Source organism: Salminus brasiliensis, chromosome 3 (assembly GCF_030463535.1).
Source record: "Salminus brasiliensis chromosome 3, fSalBra1.hap2, whole genome shotgun sequence".
Taxonomy (NCBI): domain Eukaryota; kingdom Metazoa; phylum Chordata; class Actinopteri; order Characiformes; family Bryconidae; genus Salminus; species Salminus brasiliensis.
Genome location: NC_132880.1, coordinates 1,279,072 through 1,298,743, shown reverse-complemented (window position 1 = coordinate 1,298,743; position 19,672 = coordinate 1,279,072). Strand labels below are relative to the sequence as shown.

Genomic DNA, 19,672 nt, shown 5'->3' with positions numbered 1-19,672 from the left:
TTACGGCCCTCAGCTAACCGTACAGGAGTCAGCCAACCGTACGGCCCTCAGCTAACCGTACGGCCCTCAGCTAACCGTACGGCCCTCAGCTAACCGTACGGCCCTCAGCTAACCGTACAGCCCTCAGCTAACCGTACAGCCCTCAGCTAACCGTACAGGAGTCAGCTAACCGTACAGCGCTGAGCTAACCGTACGGCCCTCAGCTAACCGTACAGGAGTCAGCTAACCGTACGGCCCTCAGCTAACCGTACGGCCCTCAGCTAACCGTACAGGAGTCAGCTAACCGTACGGCCCTCAGCTAACCGTACGGCCCTCAGCTAACCGTACGGCCCTCAGCTAACCGTACAGGAGTCAGCTAACCGTACAGGAGTCAGCTAACCGTACTGATGTTTTTCATCAGGCTGAATGCAATCAAATCCATCTCACAGCAATTGTCCCAACTACTTCCATCTAGTGTAAGGCATTCCCAGAAGAGTGGATGCACTCACTGCAGCAAAGGGAGACAAACGTACAGGCTACTAAAACCTTTGATTTCAGAAGCAACCCTGAAGAATGGCGGCCCTCGCCTGTTTCATATTTTGGTGGGTTTTCAGACAAAGAAAAATACGAGAGCGAGAGAGAGAGAGCGAGAGAGAGAGGGAGAGAGAGAGAGAGAGAGAGAGAGAGAGCGAGAGAGAGAGAGAGAGAGAGAGAATTAGAGTTAAATTTAATGAAAGCTAATGAAAGGAAATGTTAGAGAAGTGAATAATTGGTTAATAAATGTTGGAGGCAGAGAAAGAGAGAATATGAGAGTTTGAGGGAATGAAGAGCCGAGATGATGATGATGATGGGCTCCCGAGTGGGTCGGCCGTCTAGGCGCCGGTCCTGTCATCAGGAGATCGCTGGTTTGATCCTCCCAGTGCTGGCAGCAGAGTGTGAAAGGGGAGTCCTAACTAGTGGGTGGGAACGGGAAATGACTAAAAATGGGGATCAAATTTGAGTGAGAACAAAGTTAAGTGAGGACGAGAGAGAGAGAGTGAGCGAGCGAGAGAGAGAGGGGTGTACAGAATGGACACTGCAGCAGAATCAGTGGCGTCACGTCTCAGTGCTTCAAACGGGCTAATCAGAACCACACACACACACACACACACACACACACACACACTCATGTAACTGCAGGATACACACTTTCCGACATTTATCCCAAATGCAGTCTGTCAGTCCTGCATTGGGCGGAGGCTGGAGCTACGTGGCTAATGTAGCTAGCAAGTCAAGCAAACCTATACACCACAATTCGCTCCCTTAGAAGTAAACAGACCGTTTGTAGTACTGCGCCTTTAAGACTGATGGATGTACATGAGCTCACCTGATTGGTTGCCCACTAAAAGCAGTGTGAGAAGTGATGGGGGGGGGGGGGGGGGGGGGCAGGAGGGTCATCCTATCCACCCAGAGAGAGTGATGCCAGTCTCTGGGATTCCTAGTCACTTACGGATGGCTGTGGCATCACCAGGGACTGAACCGGTGCTCTCCCGTTTGGATCGTTAAAGCCTGTTGGAAGCTCAAATTTCCTAATTAAAGAAAAATAATTAAATAAATAAATGTGAGGAGACTTTGGTTGAGCTGGGCCTGACCACACACTTCTAACCAGTGGGCTATAAGCTTCCACTGCTTGTTAGCCACGACTGCCTGACCGCACCAGTACTGCTTACCATAAAGAAGTGTATTCATGCCTGGCTGATTAGAAAGCTGCTGGGGTTCTCCACCACCTCACTCAAACACATCCACTCCCATAGAGCCCAGCACTGCAGCTGCAGCTGCACATTCACTGTCACACAGTGCCCCCTTATGGTCAGCCTGAACCAAACCGGTCTGGTTCAAGGATCCAGTGCCAGCCATAACTGAAATCTACTGCTGAAGAAAGAGCACAAAAAATAAATAAATAAAAATGCACTAAAGCTAATATATTAAAACAGTGCCCCCTGGTGGAATTAACATTATCACTCATTGCATCATTGATGGATTTTAGTTGCTGCCTTTATATTTAAATATGTTCATGCAGCAACCTTTGCAAACATATTCAGGAAACATCCAGTAATATAGCACCATTATTAATACCCAAGTAAGTCATTGTAGGAAAAATTAATAAAAGTTAAATAGTATATTTTACACACTTCTGATAAGCAGCATTCTTTAATTCAGATGTTTATTTTCCTAAAACAAAAATCAGTCTGCATATATATCCACCAATACCACGACATTACATAGAAAATAAAGTACACCAGCATTCACACCCTGAAATCAGGAAACAAGACCTGCCCTGTATGAAGGGGAGAAATTCAGCATCACTCCAGTCACTCCAAACTCAAAAGCACTCCGATCAGATCAAGTTTATATCAGTAGAAGATACAGCAACTAAGGGATTCATGTGACGCAAATTAAGCAGGGCTGAATGTTTACTAACCATCTCCTCTCATTGGCTGGATCATATTACAGCACTGTGTCCACTGGTCGAGGGCTTTCTGAGGCAGCTCGTGGAGAACATTATAAAAACACTTGAGCAGTTTCCACCCTGATCTCGTTCTGCTGCATCTGTAGCATAGCGTCGAGTCCCACAGACATTCATTTGGATGCGTGTCCGCAGATGGAGAGAAAATGCCGGAAAACCCCTTCTCTTATAACACACTTCTAATAGGAGCCAATGGGCAGCTGCAGAACCTATGAAGGAACATCTGAATGGTCCAATAATGCAGGTCCCAAATTCTACACAGACCTTGTATTTTCAGCTCTGGCTGTTTCTGTGACTGTGCCTTTATTTGCAACAAAGCCTAATGCTAAACTCCATGGACTCGATGTAGGCAACAATATTTATTTTTTATTTTATTTATAAAAAATAGTAATAATAATAATAAAAAAAAAAATCAGCGTCTGCCTATTGGCCTCCATTAACATCGTAAAGTGTGTTTAAGGTCAGTGGGTCGTCTGTGGTGATGGACTGTACGTCACATATGCATCTCGAGTCCTTCTGTACTATACTGACTGGTGGAGGCTCAGCTAGCCTTCAGCCGTTTTGCAGCCGTCTCCTCGTTAGGCTGATCCTGCTCCCTCTTGGCTCCACCTCCTTGTCCTGCCTTATTGTTAGACTGTAAATGCATAGCATTCGCTACCCTCAGCTCCCTTTTTTCTTTCTTCTCCTCCATCTCCTCAATCTCATCTGCGAACAGGGCCTTCAGAGGGGCCAAGAGCCGAGGAAGGATGCGGAAATCTCCCAGACGGATCTGGAACACAGATCACGAACGAGCAAACTGAGTAACATCATGTTATAGACACTTACATACACTTACTGTGCATAGTACACATATATACACACACACACCAAAAAAATAAAAATAAATAAATGATATATATATATATATTTTTTTTTTTTTTATTTTTTTTTTTTTTCACACACACACACACACACACACACACACACACACACATACACAAACACACATTATTATTAACAGTTTAGCATGTACTAATAAAGTGTGTGTACACATATACAACAAGTCTTCAGACCCTTCCTATCACTTTTTCACATTTGTTATGTTCATTAAAATAGTAATAAAAATAATAAATAAATAAATAAATAAAAAGTAAAATAAGTTTCCCCTTACTGAAAAGGGGAAAACTAAAATATTGTACTGGCCTTAGTGTTCACACCCTTTTCTCAGTACCTTTCAGATCCCACTGTACTATAACATTATATATATATATATATATATATATATATATATATACACACACACACACACACACACACACACACATATATACACAAACACACACACAAATATATATACACACACACACATATACACACACAGATCATATGTACAATATATGCAAACACAACAGGCTTCTAAGGAGAGCAGTGAACTGCGATGGTGCTCACCCTCATATGGTCGAAGGAGATTCCCACTCGCTGATTGAAGCGGTCACTGAAGAGGGGGATCTTGGCGTATCTCTGGCTGAAGTGGTTCAGCATGGTGAACTCCGCATTCATCTTCATCCCGACGTCGATGGCCTGCGAGGTCGTGCTGCAGAGAGAGAGAGAGAGAGAGAGAGAGAGAGAGAGAGAGAGAGAGAGAGAGAGAGAGAGAGAGAGATTAGTGTAAGTCAAGTCTAAATAATATTTACAAAACACACACAAGCCTTATTAGAGTCATGCGGTATTTCTGTCCAATCTTCCAAACAGAATATTAGTCAGAAGATTCTGGAATCACACTGGACCGTTTGGATTGGATTTGGACCAGGTAACTTTTCATTACCTGGTCACATGACGTACAGAGCGGCGTTTGTAGGCAAAGTTTGTGGACATTTGCTCTGATCTTAATAACATCAATAAAGTTTGATCTCAACAAACAGAACTTATTGTTTTAACACACCATGATAAATCAACAGAAACTTTCAGCAAACTGACAGACCCTCCCCACTCTTGTTCCAGAACTTCTCCAGGAAGACCACTGCGTCCCCCGAGAGCTGAGCGAGACAGTGATTAATTGAAGTCTTACTCATCCAAACTAAAAAGCTGAAATGGTCGACTGTGTTCCTGGAACTCCTGCTGACTAATTGGTCATTCTGTCAATTATGATGCCAGGAAAGCAGGAGAGGATTTTCTCTCTAAACTCCAGCCTGTCTTCATCAGTCTGCTCTAAGTGCTGCATATCTACAGCTTACAACCGTCTCATCCTCGCCATCATCTTCTAAAAAAAAGGCAACACACCGTGTCCTCCAGAGCTCCACTGACCAATCCTGAGCAGGAACAGGGATTCTGGCTGTGGTCTGACGCAGCATGGAGCTTCAGCTGGTGATGGTGGCTGAACCATGGTGTCGCTGGTGTATGTTCTCGTGTCAGTTTGATGAACTAGCTGCATGTCTACCAGCATGTCCAGCCCCCTTGATTACCCTGCTGGCCATTAAGCTGGTCACACTGGTTGAGAAGTTTGGTAAAGCTGGTGGACCAGCGTGGTCATGCTGGTTGATAGTTGTTAGTAGACCCAACGCTGGGTCATGCTGTCCTCAAATGAACAAGACGTGACTCCATTCAGATTTTTCCTCTTAACGTGAGAAAGATCTGATCTTTGCAAATCAGATTTGAGTCACTTTTATATGCGGTCCTACATCGGATGCGTGTCTGATTTGTGGCCGTCCAACGCAAACACAAACGGTCAGTTCGGATTTCGATTAGTGCTGCTGGTGACGAAGGGAAAGTCTGTTCACCTTGCAGCCATCTTTACATTTACATTTACAGCATTTAGCTGACGCTCTTATCCAGAGCGACTCACAAGATCACTCGTATTACAGAGGAGGGTCAATGTAGTGTTAGGAGTCTGGCCCAAGGACTCTTATTGATGTGTATTGGTCTCCCACATGGTGTGGTAGTTTACTGGCAGTTAGTGGTGTTACCTGTTGCGCCACACCAGGCTCCCATCTATGAATGGGGTTTCAAAATCAGACTGAAAATCACTGATAAAACCCCATGAACAGTTTGTAGAATTCAGCTAGGGGGCAGCGTTTTGGGGCACATCGACACTCATCCGCCCACGGCGTGAACAGCGAGTTCAAGGGCGGGACCAAATTCGATCTGAGCAAAATTTCAGAATTAATGAGGCTTGAAATGTAAACGAAGTCTAAGTGACCAAATTGGAAACCCGGGGTTGCGCAGCTCCAACCGTGGTTCTGGCCTTAAAGGTTAATTAAGAGTAGACAGAACTCCAACATTACCTGAAACAGCTCAAAAGAAAGGAGGGTGTCTCCAAACTTTTGATGGGCAGTCAAAAATGGATTTCCTACTGTTTATATCTGACCTGCCGGGTCAGAGCCGGGTCAGAGCCGAGTCCATTCAGATCAATGTGACCTTCCCAATAAAAACAGTCTGTAATGCAGAACGGCACGACTCGCCCGTTCTCGCTCTTTAAAGCGTCTGCCTCTCTCTGAGGGCTTTGGTGACGTCCTACTTTCAGAGACATATTATTTTTATGATAAGGTCAAACCCTTTCTCGCTCTCCCTCTCTCTCTCTCTCCCTCCCTCTTCTACCCGCCGCAATTCCACAGCTCAGAACAATCCGAACGGACTCTAACACGCAGGACAGAGCCGAGACAAATCGAATCCAATCTCAGCAGAGGATCCAATAAGCTAAAAGCGTCCACTTCAGACAGGGGGGTCTAAAGGAAAGGTGGGCAGTTAGGAGCAGAACCCATTTATTCCTGGAGTCTTTCCGTTTCAGCAGCAGAGAACTGGAGTGCTCGGTGTGAGTGAGGGAGCAGCGGGACACTCATCATCATTATCAACCGGGATCTCGCTCGGCACTCGCTGACTCTACCTTTCCGCATCCTTCCCTATCTGCTCGTCTGTCTCCCCGCACTGCTGTATGCGGGAAACTGAAGGAGTATCAGTGTGACCGAGCTGGAAGTCTGCGCAGTGCTGTTCCAGCCGCTCTTTAAAACAGCTCGTACAGTGTGTGTGTGTGTGTGTGTGTGTGTGTGTGTGTGTGTGTGTGTAAGATGGTCAGTGAACAGGTTACCTGTGTCTTTTCTCTATGGCCTGTTCTTCCATCCCATCTTCCAGCGTGGCTTCATGTATCAGCAATGTGGCATTTTTTCCTGCAACACATCAACACACACCAATGAACACATCTGGCCACACACACACACACACACACACACACACACACACACACACACACACACACACACACTCCCATTTGTATCATAATATTTATGCAAATATCTATATGTGCAAATTATCTGGAATTCATGTGATATAAATGTTCATTGATAATCTGTCTGAGGTCTTTTGTATAAATGTAAGTATCTATATATAATAAATTGCTTGTATTTATGTAATATATATATATATATTTTTAAAAAGTCTCATGTAGTATACACACACACGTATCTATATGTAATAAGTATGTCCCATCTGTAGTATACATGCATATATAAGTATCTGTATGTAATAATTTGTCCCATATGTATTTTATATGTATATATGTAATATGTCCCAAGTGTTCTATGTTATACGTTTCATATGTATTATATAAGCATCTATAAGTTCTATATATTTGTATCTATATGCAATAATTTGTCCCAAGCTTTATGACTCTATATGTAATATGTCCCTTATGTTTTATATAGGAATATATTTGCAATATGTCCCATGCTTTACATATATGTTACTGTTTATGTTATGTTTTATGTATATATAAAGTTTCTATATGCAATAGCAATGCCCCATATGCATCATATACACACACACACACACACACACACACACACACACACATATATATATGCAAATATATGCAATAATAAGTTATGCCATGTGTATTTTTATGTGTGAATTTTGATAAGGTAGGCTTTGTCCACATTTCTGCAGCCTGGACCCACAAACTGAAGAGCAGTGGTTTTCACCTTTCAGCTGTAAATAAATGTCCACTGTTGAGTCCTGTTTTTCCTCTGGATTTCCCCAAGAACACATTTTTGTCCAGAAAATATATAAAAGAAACCCACACACAATCTCTCCCACCAGCCAGCCTGGAGTAATCAATCACTGTATCTGTGTTAGATCAGGAGTCCTGCAGTAATAAAGGCTGTGGGTGAAGAAGTGGAGCTTCAGCCTGGTAGAGACTCCGCCAGCTAATTTAGAGACAGTCAATGGAGCATTTCTCTCTCTCTCTCTTTGGGGCTATTAGCAGGGTTTTGGGCTGCAGGGACGCCTACAGTGCTGATCAATAACAGAGCAGGCGGGCAGAGGAAGCAGAAAATTCAACCAACCCGCGGCTTTAAATACAGGAACATCCCTATTGATCTGACCCACTCAGGACAGAACAATTACAGACATACCCATACACACACCCACACCCACACACACACACACACACACACACACACACACACAGCTCGATCCCACCGCAGTGAGGCGGGTTTATCCAATAGAAGTCCCCAAAAGTGAGCTGAAACTCTACAGGGTCTCGTCATAAATCAGCTCCGTTATCCGCACCATTAAAACCCTTACAGGAGCGTTCTGGTGAGAACACACACTCACCGGAGGCTGTGGGGGAAGGTAGTGCAGGTAGTCCACTCCACAAGCCTGTGATTCGCCTAATGCGGAGAGAGATGCTAATAATGCCCCCTTATGGAGAGTCTAAGGCATGAGTCATAAATCAGTACCCAAGACAGTTCCAGTCACTCCTCCAGCTCCCACCAAAACCCACTGCTTTAGAGCCGCGAGGCCACAGTCCAGGTGTGAGAACAGTGTGTGTAGAACTCACCCATTTGTACAAGAGCCTCACAGGGCATGGTGTCTCCAGAGAAAACGAGCTGCCAGCCGGACTGATGGGTCAAACTGCAGGCAAACGCGTTCCTACAGTGCCGCACCAGACAGGTCTGAAACTGATATTAACATCATTAGAGCTTCATACTGGATATTACTGTTATTAGAGCTTCATACTGGATATTACTGTTATTAGAGCTTCATACTGGATATTACTGTTATTAGAGCTTCATACTGGATATTAATGCTATTAGAGCTTCATACTGGATATTAATGCTATTAGAGCTTCATACTGGATATTAATGCTATTAGAGCTTCATTCTGGATATTAATGCTATTAGAGCTTCATTCTGGATATTAATGCTATTAGAGCTTCATACTGGATATTAATGCTATTAGAGCTTCATACTGGATATTACTGTTATTAGAGCTTCATACTGGAAATTACTGTTATTAGAGCTTCATACTGGAAATTAATGATAATAAAGCTTCATACTGGATATTAATGATATTAGAGCTTCATACTGGATATTAATGTTATTAGAGCTTCATACTGGAAATTACTGTTATTAGAGCTTCATACTGGATATTAATGTATTTAGAGCTTCATACTGGAAATTACTGTATTTAGAGCTTCATACTGGAAATTACTGTTATTAGAGCTTCATACTGGATATTAATGATATTAGAGCTTCATACTGGATATTACTGTTATTAGAGCTTCATACTGGATATTAATGTTATTAGAGCTTCATACTGGATATTAATGATAATAAAGCTTCATACTGGGAATTACTGTTATTAGAGCTTCATACTGGATATTAATGATAAAGATTCATACTGATATTAATGATATTAGAGCTTCATACTGGATATTCATGTTATTAGAGCTTCATATTGGATATTAATGTTATTAGAGCTTCATCCTGTATATCAAATGTTAGGATATTACTGGATTTACTGTATTATCTGTTGGTTTAGAGAGTAGTGTATATAAGATTCATTAGTGTTTGTACCTTAGAGAGGTCATTTATCTTCAGAGTGGCCTGAATGAAGGACTTGGTTTTAAACCTGATCACCTCCACTCCCTCAGCCAGACACTTGGATGGGATGAAGCTAAAACACACAGACAGAAAAAAGCAGGTCACTACAGAACCAATCAACTCAAGAACACTCATCTGTCTCAGGAGGCAGTGGAGAACACATGGTTCTGGTTCTACAGCCTGTCCTCAGACACCTGAAAGTGGGAGGTGGTCAGAGACGGAGCTCGTTCACATTTAACACAGGTCCATCAGGCGAACAGAAATAAGGAAATAAGGAAACACGTGGACGTGAAAAACAATGGACGTGTTGGTGTGGCTTTTTATGCAGGAAAATTGCAATCTGATCTCGTCTGATCTCACTGCAGACGCATTTTAATGACGAGTGTGAACAGAATCCGGTCAGTCGATCCAGATAGGCATGAACGTCTTGTACTCTATAGGTCTCACTTTTAACCGAGCAGGACTCGGCAGAACAAACTGCATCATTTTTATATATATAATATATATATATATATATATATATATATATATATATATATATATATATATATATATATGAGCCCAAAGTCCAGAACTCCCCACATTCTTCAAATCAGCTGTACTGGACTGGATGCTTTTCTGGAGCGTTTACTGCTGGTCTTACTTGATGTGGCTGAGGATTTCCTGGCAGTGGTGGTGGTACTGGTTCAGCCACGTCATGACTCCAGCGGGGCCCACCAGATAAATCGGAGTGAAGGCCTTCCCCAGACTTTTCTACACCATCAGAGAGAGACAGAAACCCAACCAGCAAGACATTATACTGTACAGTGCAGGAGAGGCGATTTCAAACATCAAATTTCAGTGTAAAATTGAGTAAATGTGGAATCATGAAGGCAGTGAGAGTCAGTTAGACAGAATTTCCTGTCCAAAGGAGTTGTTTTAGCAAAGCAGGGAAAGAATATCAGCCCTGTCGAAAAACAAGAAGATGGAGGGAGAAGAGAAGCACTTACCATGGCTCGCTCTCTCTGCAGCAGCAAATTAATTAAACCCTAACAGAGAAATGGAAAAGAAAGAAAATAAATAAATAAATAAATAAACAAACAAACATCAGTAAGTGAGGTTTTAGGATTTGTACACACCCAATAAAGACATTACAAGGCTATACATACACACACCTCACTGTTTTAGGAGCCCATAGGAGGCTATTGGCCATAGTGCTTATCACATCATTTTTTGTTTGAGTTTGTAGGGTGTGTGTGTGTGTGTGTGAGAATCCTGTGTGCACTCACCGTGTGATGATCCGCGTGTATGTGGGAAATAAACACCGTGGACAACTTGGCCAACATCTCGTCCACTTGGTTGCCATAGTGACGGCACAACTGACAAAAAGTGCCTTCGCCGCAGTCCAACAGCAGAGACTGGGAAGGGCTAGGACGGGCAGACAAGGGATGACACACACACACACACACACACACACACACACACACACACACACACACACACACACACACACACACACACACACCAGATCACAATACAATCTCCTCTTCTACTTATACCCATCAGCCATTACATTAAAACCACCGACTATTATGTAGGCCCTCCTTGGGTCTACAGCTCTGACCCGTCGAGGCATGGACTCCATAATAGCCTCTAAAAGTGTCCTGTGGTATCTGGTACCAAGATATTAGCAGGCCTCCATGAGCATTAGGGAGCCACTAGGGATCATGACCCAGTCGCCTTTGGGTAGTTGCAGCTGACCACGGCATTAACACAACACCCCACAAGACCGGCCTGATGTTTTGGAGATGTTCTGACCCAGTCGTGGAGAACTGTGCTGCCTAATGTCAGATCAGCAGAGTTAATCACCACACCTGGCAGAGGTTTTAATGTTATGGCTGATCGGTTTATCAACAGTGAAGAAGGTTTAGAACTCATAAATCACTGAACACTGTGTGTGCTGTGGGTTACTGCTGCGCCCTCTAGGGGCTAAGAAGTGAACATTCTTCAGTACCTGATATTGAGCAGAGTGCCGCTGACGTTCCTGATCTTCATCGGCAGAGCTGATCCTGTCCCCAAAAACACCACCTCAGGGTAGCGGGCTACTTTACCTTTAACACACACACACACACACACACACACACACACATACTCAGAAACTCAGAATACTGCCTAGAAACCAGCAGAACAGTGTGTGCAGCAAGCATCAATAATAGAGTCGACAATGGGCCCCCGGCTCAGTGGTCTAATGATTGAGTGACTGCTGTTGAAAGCCCGGAAAGTGTCTGGAGCCACTCGCTAAGCTATCCTTTGTTTAGCTAGCTCAGCTACAGATTAGCGTAATCTGAACAGGGCAAAACAGGATTGTTAGATTAGCGTAATCTGAACTGGGGATATCAGGATCTCTAGATTAGCGCCACCGAGTCTCAGACGGCTCAGAGCAGCTGTACAGTGGGCTTGTCCGTCCCCAATCAGTGAGCAGCCACAGCCCCCCACCCTGTGGCTCTCTTGAATGTACATTGGGGAATAAGCTTACTTGGTCATACACCAGACAGGCAGACACAGAACAGAAATCTGACGCATCGTCGGTATGCAGCGTTACACCACCCAAGCCTAGTTACACCCCCAGCGGTGATGAACTGATCCTTTCAGCTAAACTGCGCCGATAAGTCCGACGAGTTCCCAACAGCCTCAGCCTCACCTGAAGAGCATCAGCGGAGTCAGAGGAGAAGCTCAGATAAACACACTTTGGGACAAAACCACTCCACTGTGTTCGGGGGATGCATTACCACCCTGCCCCCCCCCCCGTGCCGAACTGCTCCTAAACCACACACGGCGACCCGCTCAGCGCACCCCCCAGCTCCCCCTGCGGAGAAGCGGCAGCACTGAAGAAGTGCTCGATTCAGCCGAGAGGGGAGAAGGTCAGCAGGCCGCTCAGCTGAGAAAATGAAACGTCACCAAGCATCAGTGTTCCTGTCCATCTCCTTCCCCCACCATCCGCCACCACCGGCCCACCACCGGCCCACCCCACCCCGCTCTCCTTCACTCCCCATTTCCATCTCACCAGACAGGGTGACAGAGTCGGTCGATTGGAACCGTTTGAACTCCTCCACTTCCTGCAGAAAGTTTGGCACCTCTGCAGCCTCCTTAACAAATTCCTTCTCGTCGCAGGCAGGGATGGCATCTCTGCGAACACACACACACACACACACACACACACACACAGATCACAATCAAATACTCTCAGTCATCTGAGCAAGTGCTGACAGAAATATAATAGCTGGAAGCAACTGAAGCAAATCCTTCATCAGCGTCTTTGAGAGGCAGAGAAACGGAGACAGCGGCCCGTCCACCGCCAAGCTCCACTACAGAGCTTCTGTCCAGAAGTACTGGACTATAACTTTTAATCTGGAGACAGGACAGGAGACACGCTGTCCCAGCCATTCTGACTTAAGACTGAAGATTACTGAAGCTATGGTTTATCTTAAGCTGCATCATAGAGTACATTACAGCGTCTGAGAGCAGTGTTAGTCTGGATAACTGGTTCTGAAGTGGACTCAGAACTGGAAGATTTCTGGGGGATTTCTAAATTAGTCCAAGACTGGAGAATACCAGTGCAGATTACAGTAAACTGTAGTGGGGAATGGGGGGTCCAGATTACAGTTATCTGGCCTGGGGAATATGAATACTCCAGTAGTGGAACCTGAACTGGGGGAATATGAATTCTTGGAATCTGAACCGGGGAAAACAGGATCTCTAGATCAGCGTAATCTGAACCGGGGAAAACAGGATCTCTAGATCAGCGTAATCTGAACCAGGGAAATCAGGATCTCTAGATAAGCGGAATCTGAACCAGGGAAAACAGGATCTCTAGATCAGCGTAATCTGAACCAGGGAAAACAGGATCTCTAGATAAGCGGAATCTGAACCAGGGAAATCAAGATCTCTAGATCAGCGTAATCTGAACCGGGGAAAACAGGATCTCTAGATCAGCGTAATCTGAACTGGGGAATAAAATCTTTGGATTAGTTTATTCTGAACTGGGAAACATGATCTAGATTAGTGTAGATATAAATATAAACTTTAGATTACTGTAATCTGGAGAAAGGGGTATGAACTCTGAATGAACTGAATTTGGAAATATGAATTTAAGTGTAATCTAGTGCGGGAAATATAAACTCAAGATTATTGCAATCCAGAACCAGGAAGACAAGCTCTGGATGAGTGTAATCTGAAATGGGGACTATAAACTCTATAATCCAGAGTGGGGGAATATGAACTCTGGATTGAGGATTATGATTTTGGGATTACATTAACGTGCCGTTTGCAATCTGTACAATATTTGACCATGAACTAGATTAAGGAATGCATGTAATCTGGATTGTGAATTATGAACTGCATATCAGTGCTGTCGGAGGCGAGGTCTCACCGCTGCCACTCCGTTTTGGGTCTGAGCTGGAATTTTAGCAGACACTCCGCTCTCGTGTTGGGAACATGCAGAGGAGCCTGAGGTTCCTACAGCAAAGCACACAAACAACAGATTACACTGGTAAACTTCCACAACCCCCACTTCCTCTTTCCTGCACGTCAGTACAGCACAGAACAACGGTTCGAGCACGCTACCGGGCTGGTGAAGTACTGCAGCTTGGGGAAGACGTTCGCATCAATCAGGTTCAGCTGGGTCTGGATCTTATGGCTCCTGATGTTGTGGACGCTGGACGCCTGCTCGTTCATGATCAAGTGCTCCGTACTGGAGGGGAACCTGAGGGGAGGGGAGCCGAGTCTGAGGAACGTCTTAAGCACCAACATGATAAAAGAGAGAGAAGCGGCAACAGTGTGTACCTCTCCATCCAGCGCTGATACTCCTCGGACTTCAGCAGGGATTCTGGGGTCATGTGGACCACCAGAGTGGCTGCATCCTCCCCACTCTGATACCTACAACACACACACACAGCTCCACGGTCAGACTCAACGGACACAGAACCAGCAACCCAAGACCCTGAAGTGTTTCAGGCCTCGGAAGCAGGGCCAATTCCAGTCCTGGTGGTCAGGAGTCCAGCCCAGCTTGAGGAAAGGTCTGGATGCTCGTTTACCACACGTCCTGAAGGTTGGTGGCTCAAGTCAAGCTCTAAACACACCAACTAAACCTGGCTAGGTGTCCTGACAGCATCCTAGCCCAACGATGAGCCTTAAATGGTCACGCGAGCATCCCACAGAATACTCTCTCTTTTGGGAAAGCCAAAATGCCTATTTCTGGTTGGTGGACTATTCTCAGTCCAGCAGTGACTGCTGTGTCTGATCCACCAGCACCAGCACCAGCGCAACACACACTAACAGACTCACCACCACCACCAGGTCAGCCAAATACTACAGTCTGCTCTGTGGTGGTCAGTCCTGTGGGGTCCTGACCAGTGAAGCACAAACAGGGTGAGAGGAGGCTGAGAACAGAGTCTGCAGAGAAACAGACGGACACAGTCTGGACGTAAAGAACTACATAGTGCTGCTGTATGGTGTAAGGTACAAGGTTTTGGACTAGAATGGAAATAAGGAGTGATTTTACATCATTTGACAGTCAGTCATTTAAAAATGTCTTTAAATATCGTAATATAAAATTCTGCAATATCACCCAGCTCAACTCCTGGCCGAAATTGAAAAATTTTATATTACAAAATTCTTATGATACACAAAATATATTGCAATATTTCATCATGTAGACAAAATGTACAAACAGTGTAAATTTTAATAAATTAAAAACTGCAATCCAAATACTCTCCCAGCCGCGGTACTGTGATTGTTACGCAAAATACGCTTCATCCCATTGAATTAAATAAGACTGATACACTCTCTGTAATGAAAGTGCCGTTAATCTGTGCTTTTTAAGCACTGACGATACTCACGATACACTAAGAAAAGCTAATTGTGCACCAAGATAACTAAATGTATCACAATTAATTAATAAATCTAAATGCTTGGCCTGACAATATTTTTTACGTCTCCATAGGAACATTTTCCTGAAAATTGAAAAAGCTGGTGGACTTTCCCTTTAAGATGGATCTGCTATACTGATGCACACAAGCAGCTCCAGCAGCTCTTACTGCTAACTGGTAAAAGTCTAGTAACCCTAGTGCAGCAGACCAGTTTACACCAGTGTCCCACAGGTCGTCCCTCATGCTTTGATAAGGCATGACTTTACCGGACACTAAACTGGACGGGAATTGATTTTGGAGCGTCCGTACCTTTGGAGGGTCTCATTAGTGCACAGAGGCTTAATGAAGTCCTCGGATGGGCAGTCAATCACGAGGAACACCGGCCCGGGCTCAGTGGGCATGCACACTTCACTAGCCTGGATCTGAAACACACAGCAGAGTGAAAACGCTATAACCAGGTCCTACCCCACCCCTCCTCTCCATCCCCCCACCCCTTACACCCCCCTGCGGAGCCTGGCAGCACCGGGAGCGTTTTACCTCTTTTCCTTCATACGTCACACTCTTCCCTTCCTTCAAAGCATGTACGATGGGTCCGATAGCGGCCGTCCCCCTGCAGATACACGGCAAAAGTTTTAGCGCCCCGTTCAAATGACTCACTTACACTTACATAAGCCATCATACACTACATTTCCAAATGTTTGTGGACACCCATTCTAATGATTGCATATGACTGCATTCAGCTACTTCAGGTTTTGCACCAATTGCTGACAGATGTGCAAATGCACACACATGTCTTGTCTAGTACTGCCAATAGACAATATGACTCTCTGGAGCTGATCAGCATGAACCTATTGGCACCATGCTGCCTAATAATGCTAGTTCTTTTTTTTTTGGGATGAGTTGGGAATAACAAGGAGTGGATATCACTATTGTTGTATTTTTAATATCCTTGATTTCAGAAGAAACGATGACTGAGCAGGTGTCCCAAGACTTTTGTCCATGATTTTTGAGGATGGAGGGCTTTGGTTTAGCAGTAGAAACATGCAGTAGAGTGAATAATACAATAAGAACGACCACAGACACAGAGGTGCACACTCACACAGGTAAGCCCAGCTCTTTCGCTTTATGCACGAGGAAGTTTCCTTGTCTGGGATGCAGCTGGAGGTCAGAGGGGATTGTGGTTAAACCAAATGGGCTTTAAAGTACAGCTGAACAGTTCTGTTGAGAACCATGTCAATCTTTACCTTACAGACAAAAGCCAAGACCAAGGAAGGGTCCCGCGTAGCTTTCTCTCTGCCTTCTGGAACAAAAACTGCCAGCAGGGACTTTATACAGATATGGACTACTATACTGATACTGAATTAGTGTGTGTGTGTGTGTGTGTGTGTGTGTGTGTTCTTAAGAGTCATTCTTTTTTTCCCTATACCTGGATTTTCTGCTTGTGACGCTCTTTCTTCGCCGTAGCTCTCCTCACACTCATTTGGCTGCCACAGCTCCCTCCGTGGGCTAGAGGTGGAACTGCCACTCGGACTGCTGCTTCGCCTCATTCTGTCTGCTTTCAACTCAGCTACACACACACACACACAAACACACACACACACACACACACACACACACACCTCTGGTACCTCAGTCTGAGCCACACACTCACTTGGTCACTGAAACACACCGATGTGGATATCTGACACCAGCAGGGCGAAACACACTCACCAATTATGGGCACTTGGGTGACGGTCATGGTGTCATCTTTAAACTCTGTGCACTGTCTCACCGCTGCGCTCCGACACACACACACACACACACACACAACCATCAGAAATAACACACACAACTTACTGACTTTGACACTCTGACACACACACAGCTCAGAAACTTTCTTACACAGTTTGAGGCCGTCCAGTGGTCCTGTGAACACTTTGATGGCTTGCAAATACTTCTCCTGCACAAAAGAACACACACACACACACACACACACACACACACACACACACACAATATTAAAACACCTCCTACTTTACAACCCAAAAGGATCCGACAGAAAGAGAGAAATAAGAGAGAGAGGGGTACACACCAGCTGCGGGGGTCCGACTAGGACACAGTCTGGCAATCCGGTGTCTCTGAGGGTGAGGATCATTCCTGCAGGAGGAGAATTAGTCAGCTGCGCTGCACACAGAGAGTGTGAGTGTGTGTGTGTGTGTGTGTGTGTGTGTGTGACAACACCGTACCCGACAGGCCGCCCACCACCTCCCAGCTCATCCGGGTGAGGAAGATGTTGTCCAGGGTAGCCACCTTCAGCCTGAAAAACAAGCAGATGGTTTCACGCTGATCTCACAGCGGATGCGGTTGCCTGGGTAACCTATGTATTCTTTACTGTACGTTGCAACAGCAGCCCTAAAACTGGTGATGAAAGTCAATAACAGAAGAATCAGCAAATAAACCTCTTTCAGACAGTTAAAGGACACAAACACACAAACAGAGTCGTAAATATTAATCAATGAATTAAGGATTATTAATAATAATGATTGTTACTTGTGTTCCTGCATCAGTCTCTGGGTTCCTTCACCGCAGTTGAACAGATACCTGAAAAACAAGCACAAGCGTTTATTTGGATCGGATTGTCAGAGCAGAGCAAAGTGAAGATTAATTAACTGATTAATTAATCAATTAATAAATCAATTAACTTATATTAATTCCCAAATCTATCCACTAAAACACATTATTTCTGTTGTTAAATGTGCAAGTAAACTGTAAAGTAAAGTGAAGTAAAGTGTAAAGTCAAATTGAACACTAATAAGTACCTTTAATCAGCCTGGTATATGCAAATGAGCTTGCTTACGATTGGCTGTCCTATTTTGTAACCTCACTTAGAAAATAGTCTGGGAACCATCAGCAGGTAACATCAGCATGAGTAGGAGGAGCTAAACTGCTGCAGATAGAATGGGCGGGGCTAAACTGCTGCAGACTGAACGAGGTTTGAACAGATAGGGCTAAACACCTGTGGACTAAATGGGTGGGGCTGCTGTATACAGATTGGGCGTGGCTAAACTGCTGTATACTGAATGGAATGGGCGTGGCTAAACTGCTGTATATAGCATGAGTAAATGGACAGGGCTAACGTGCTGCAGACGGATTGGGCGGGGCTAACGTGCTGCAGACGGATTGGGCGGGGCTAACGTGCTGCAGACGGATTGGGCGGGGCTAACGTGCTGCAGACGGATTGGGCGGGGCTAAAGTGCTGTAGACGGATTGGGCGGGGCTAACGTGCTGCAGACTGAATGGGTCTGAACAGACAGGGGACTGAAATTCCTGTGAACTAAATGGGTGGAGCTAAACTGCTGTAACACTTTCTGACGTCACAAAAACACACAACTCAGCATAAGTAATTAGCTACATATTTAATTTATGTACAGTACTTTAAAGGCACTCGCTCTCGCCCTCTCTCACCGGTTGTACTCTGAACACACGTAAAGCGCGCTCCCGTCCTCCCTGCTTCCTGTGCTCACCACCTTCACGTGCACGGTGCTCGGTCCGAGCACGTCCCTCTGAGCGCGCTTCTCCCGGGAGCGCAAGTGCCGCAGCGGCACGTCCTTTGCAGGTCTCTTTCCCGCGCGTGGCAACATCACGCTGCTGCTATACGGCCACCAGCACGCGGCGCGAGACACACCGACACTAACGTCAAGGAGCTCCAGGAACGGCGGCGTGCGCTTCACAAATCGCCACGCTGCCGCGCGGGAGCAGAACAGTGCCGCGAGCATGAACGCACCAAGCCAGGGGGAGCCGACCGGCACTACGGACACGAGCGAGGCCGCATGTTTACCGAGTACGGCAGCGCGAGACCGCTGACAGAAGGTGACTGCGCACGAGACTGGGTAAAAACCCTGGACAGGCAGGAGGCTTTCCGGCCCTGAGTGATGACGTAAGATAAAAATAGTCCAACGTGAAACAGCACGTGATGTCAAAATATGAGCGCGATCTTTTTTATTTATTCATTTATTTTTATATAAATATTTTACACAGTTATATGCAAAAGCCCTAAGTAATAAACGTATTACTTTAAGCTTAATTATTAAATTAAGTTTTTTTAATATAGATATTTATTGTAAGATATTACATTGCAACAAACCTCAAAAAATACACAGAATAGAATAGAATAAACACATAAAATAAATAAGTGCAATAAAATCATTGACAGGTTTTTCCCATTCAGAATACACTGAGCTCTGACATTTCACAAAGCCAGTGTTTCCTACCTTCAGGCTTGAAGTCCAGCAATACCTCACACAACACACCAGACTGCAGGAGGAGCTGATCATTCAACAGAGTGTAGAAACTACATTATACATGTACTAAAGCCAAAGTACTGTATCTCACTCAGTTAACTGTCTATCTGTCTGTCTATCGGTCTGTCTATCTATCTATCTATCTAT

The 19,672-nt window shown here is 44.8% G+C and overlaps 1 protein-coding gene across 1 annotated transcript; it reads right to left on the bottom strand.

The window, feature by feature from the left end:
• Window positions 1-2,165: 2,165 nt before the first annotated feature.
• Window positions 2,166-19,131, bottom strand: elac2 (elaC ribonuclease Z 2). The gene is made up of 24 exons (XM_072675124.1): window positions 18,690-19,131; window positions 17,775-17,825; window positions 17,471-17,541; window positions 17,317-17,381; window positions 17,127-17,184; window positions 16,956-17,018; window positions 16,672-16,812; window positions 16,490-16,557; window positions 16,345-16,403; window positions 15,783-15,855; window positions 15,555-15,667; window positions 14,161-14,253; window positions 13,942-14,080; window positions 13,748-13,833; window positions 12,383-12,504; window positions 11,333-11,429; window positions 10,608-10,746; window positions 10,329-10,367; window positions 9,983-10,092; window positions 9,313-9,412; window positions 8,295-8,415; window positions 6,546-6,624; window positions 3,914-4,058; window positions 2,166-3,254 (listed from the first exon to the last, which is right to left on the bottom strand). Exons 1-24 carry the CDS (start codon window positions 18,998-19,000, stop codon window positions 3,027-3,029), a joined length of 2,571 nt encoding a protein of 856 aa, XP_072531225.1. The 5' UTR covers window positions 19,001-19,131; the 3' UTR covers window positions 2,166-3,026.
• Window positions 19,132-19,672: the final 541 nt, after the last annotated feature.

Coding starts and splice junctions, on each gene's coding strand:
- elac2 (XM_072675124.1), bottom strand. CDS start 19,000: ATGCTCGCGGCACTGTTCTGCTCCCGCGCGGCAGCGTGGCGATTTGTG. Junction 17,382..17,470: donor GGTGGTGGGCGGCCTGTCGG/GTACGGTGTTGT, acceptor CTCCTCCTGCAG/GAATGATCCTCACCCTCAGA. Junction 13,834..13,941: donor TGCAGTACTTCACCAGCCCG/GTAGCGTGCTCG, acceptor GCTTTGCTGTAG/GAACCTCAGGCTCCTCTGCA.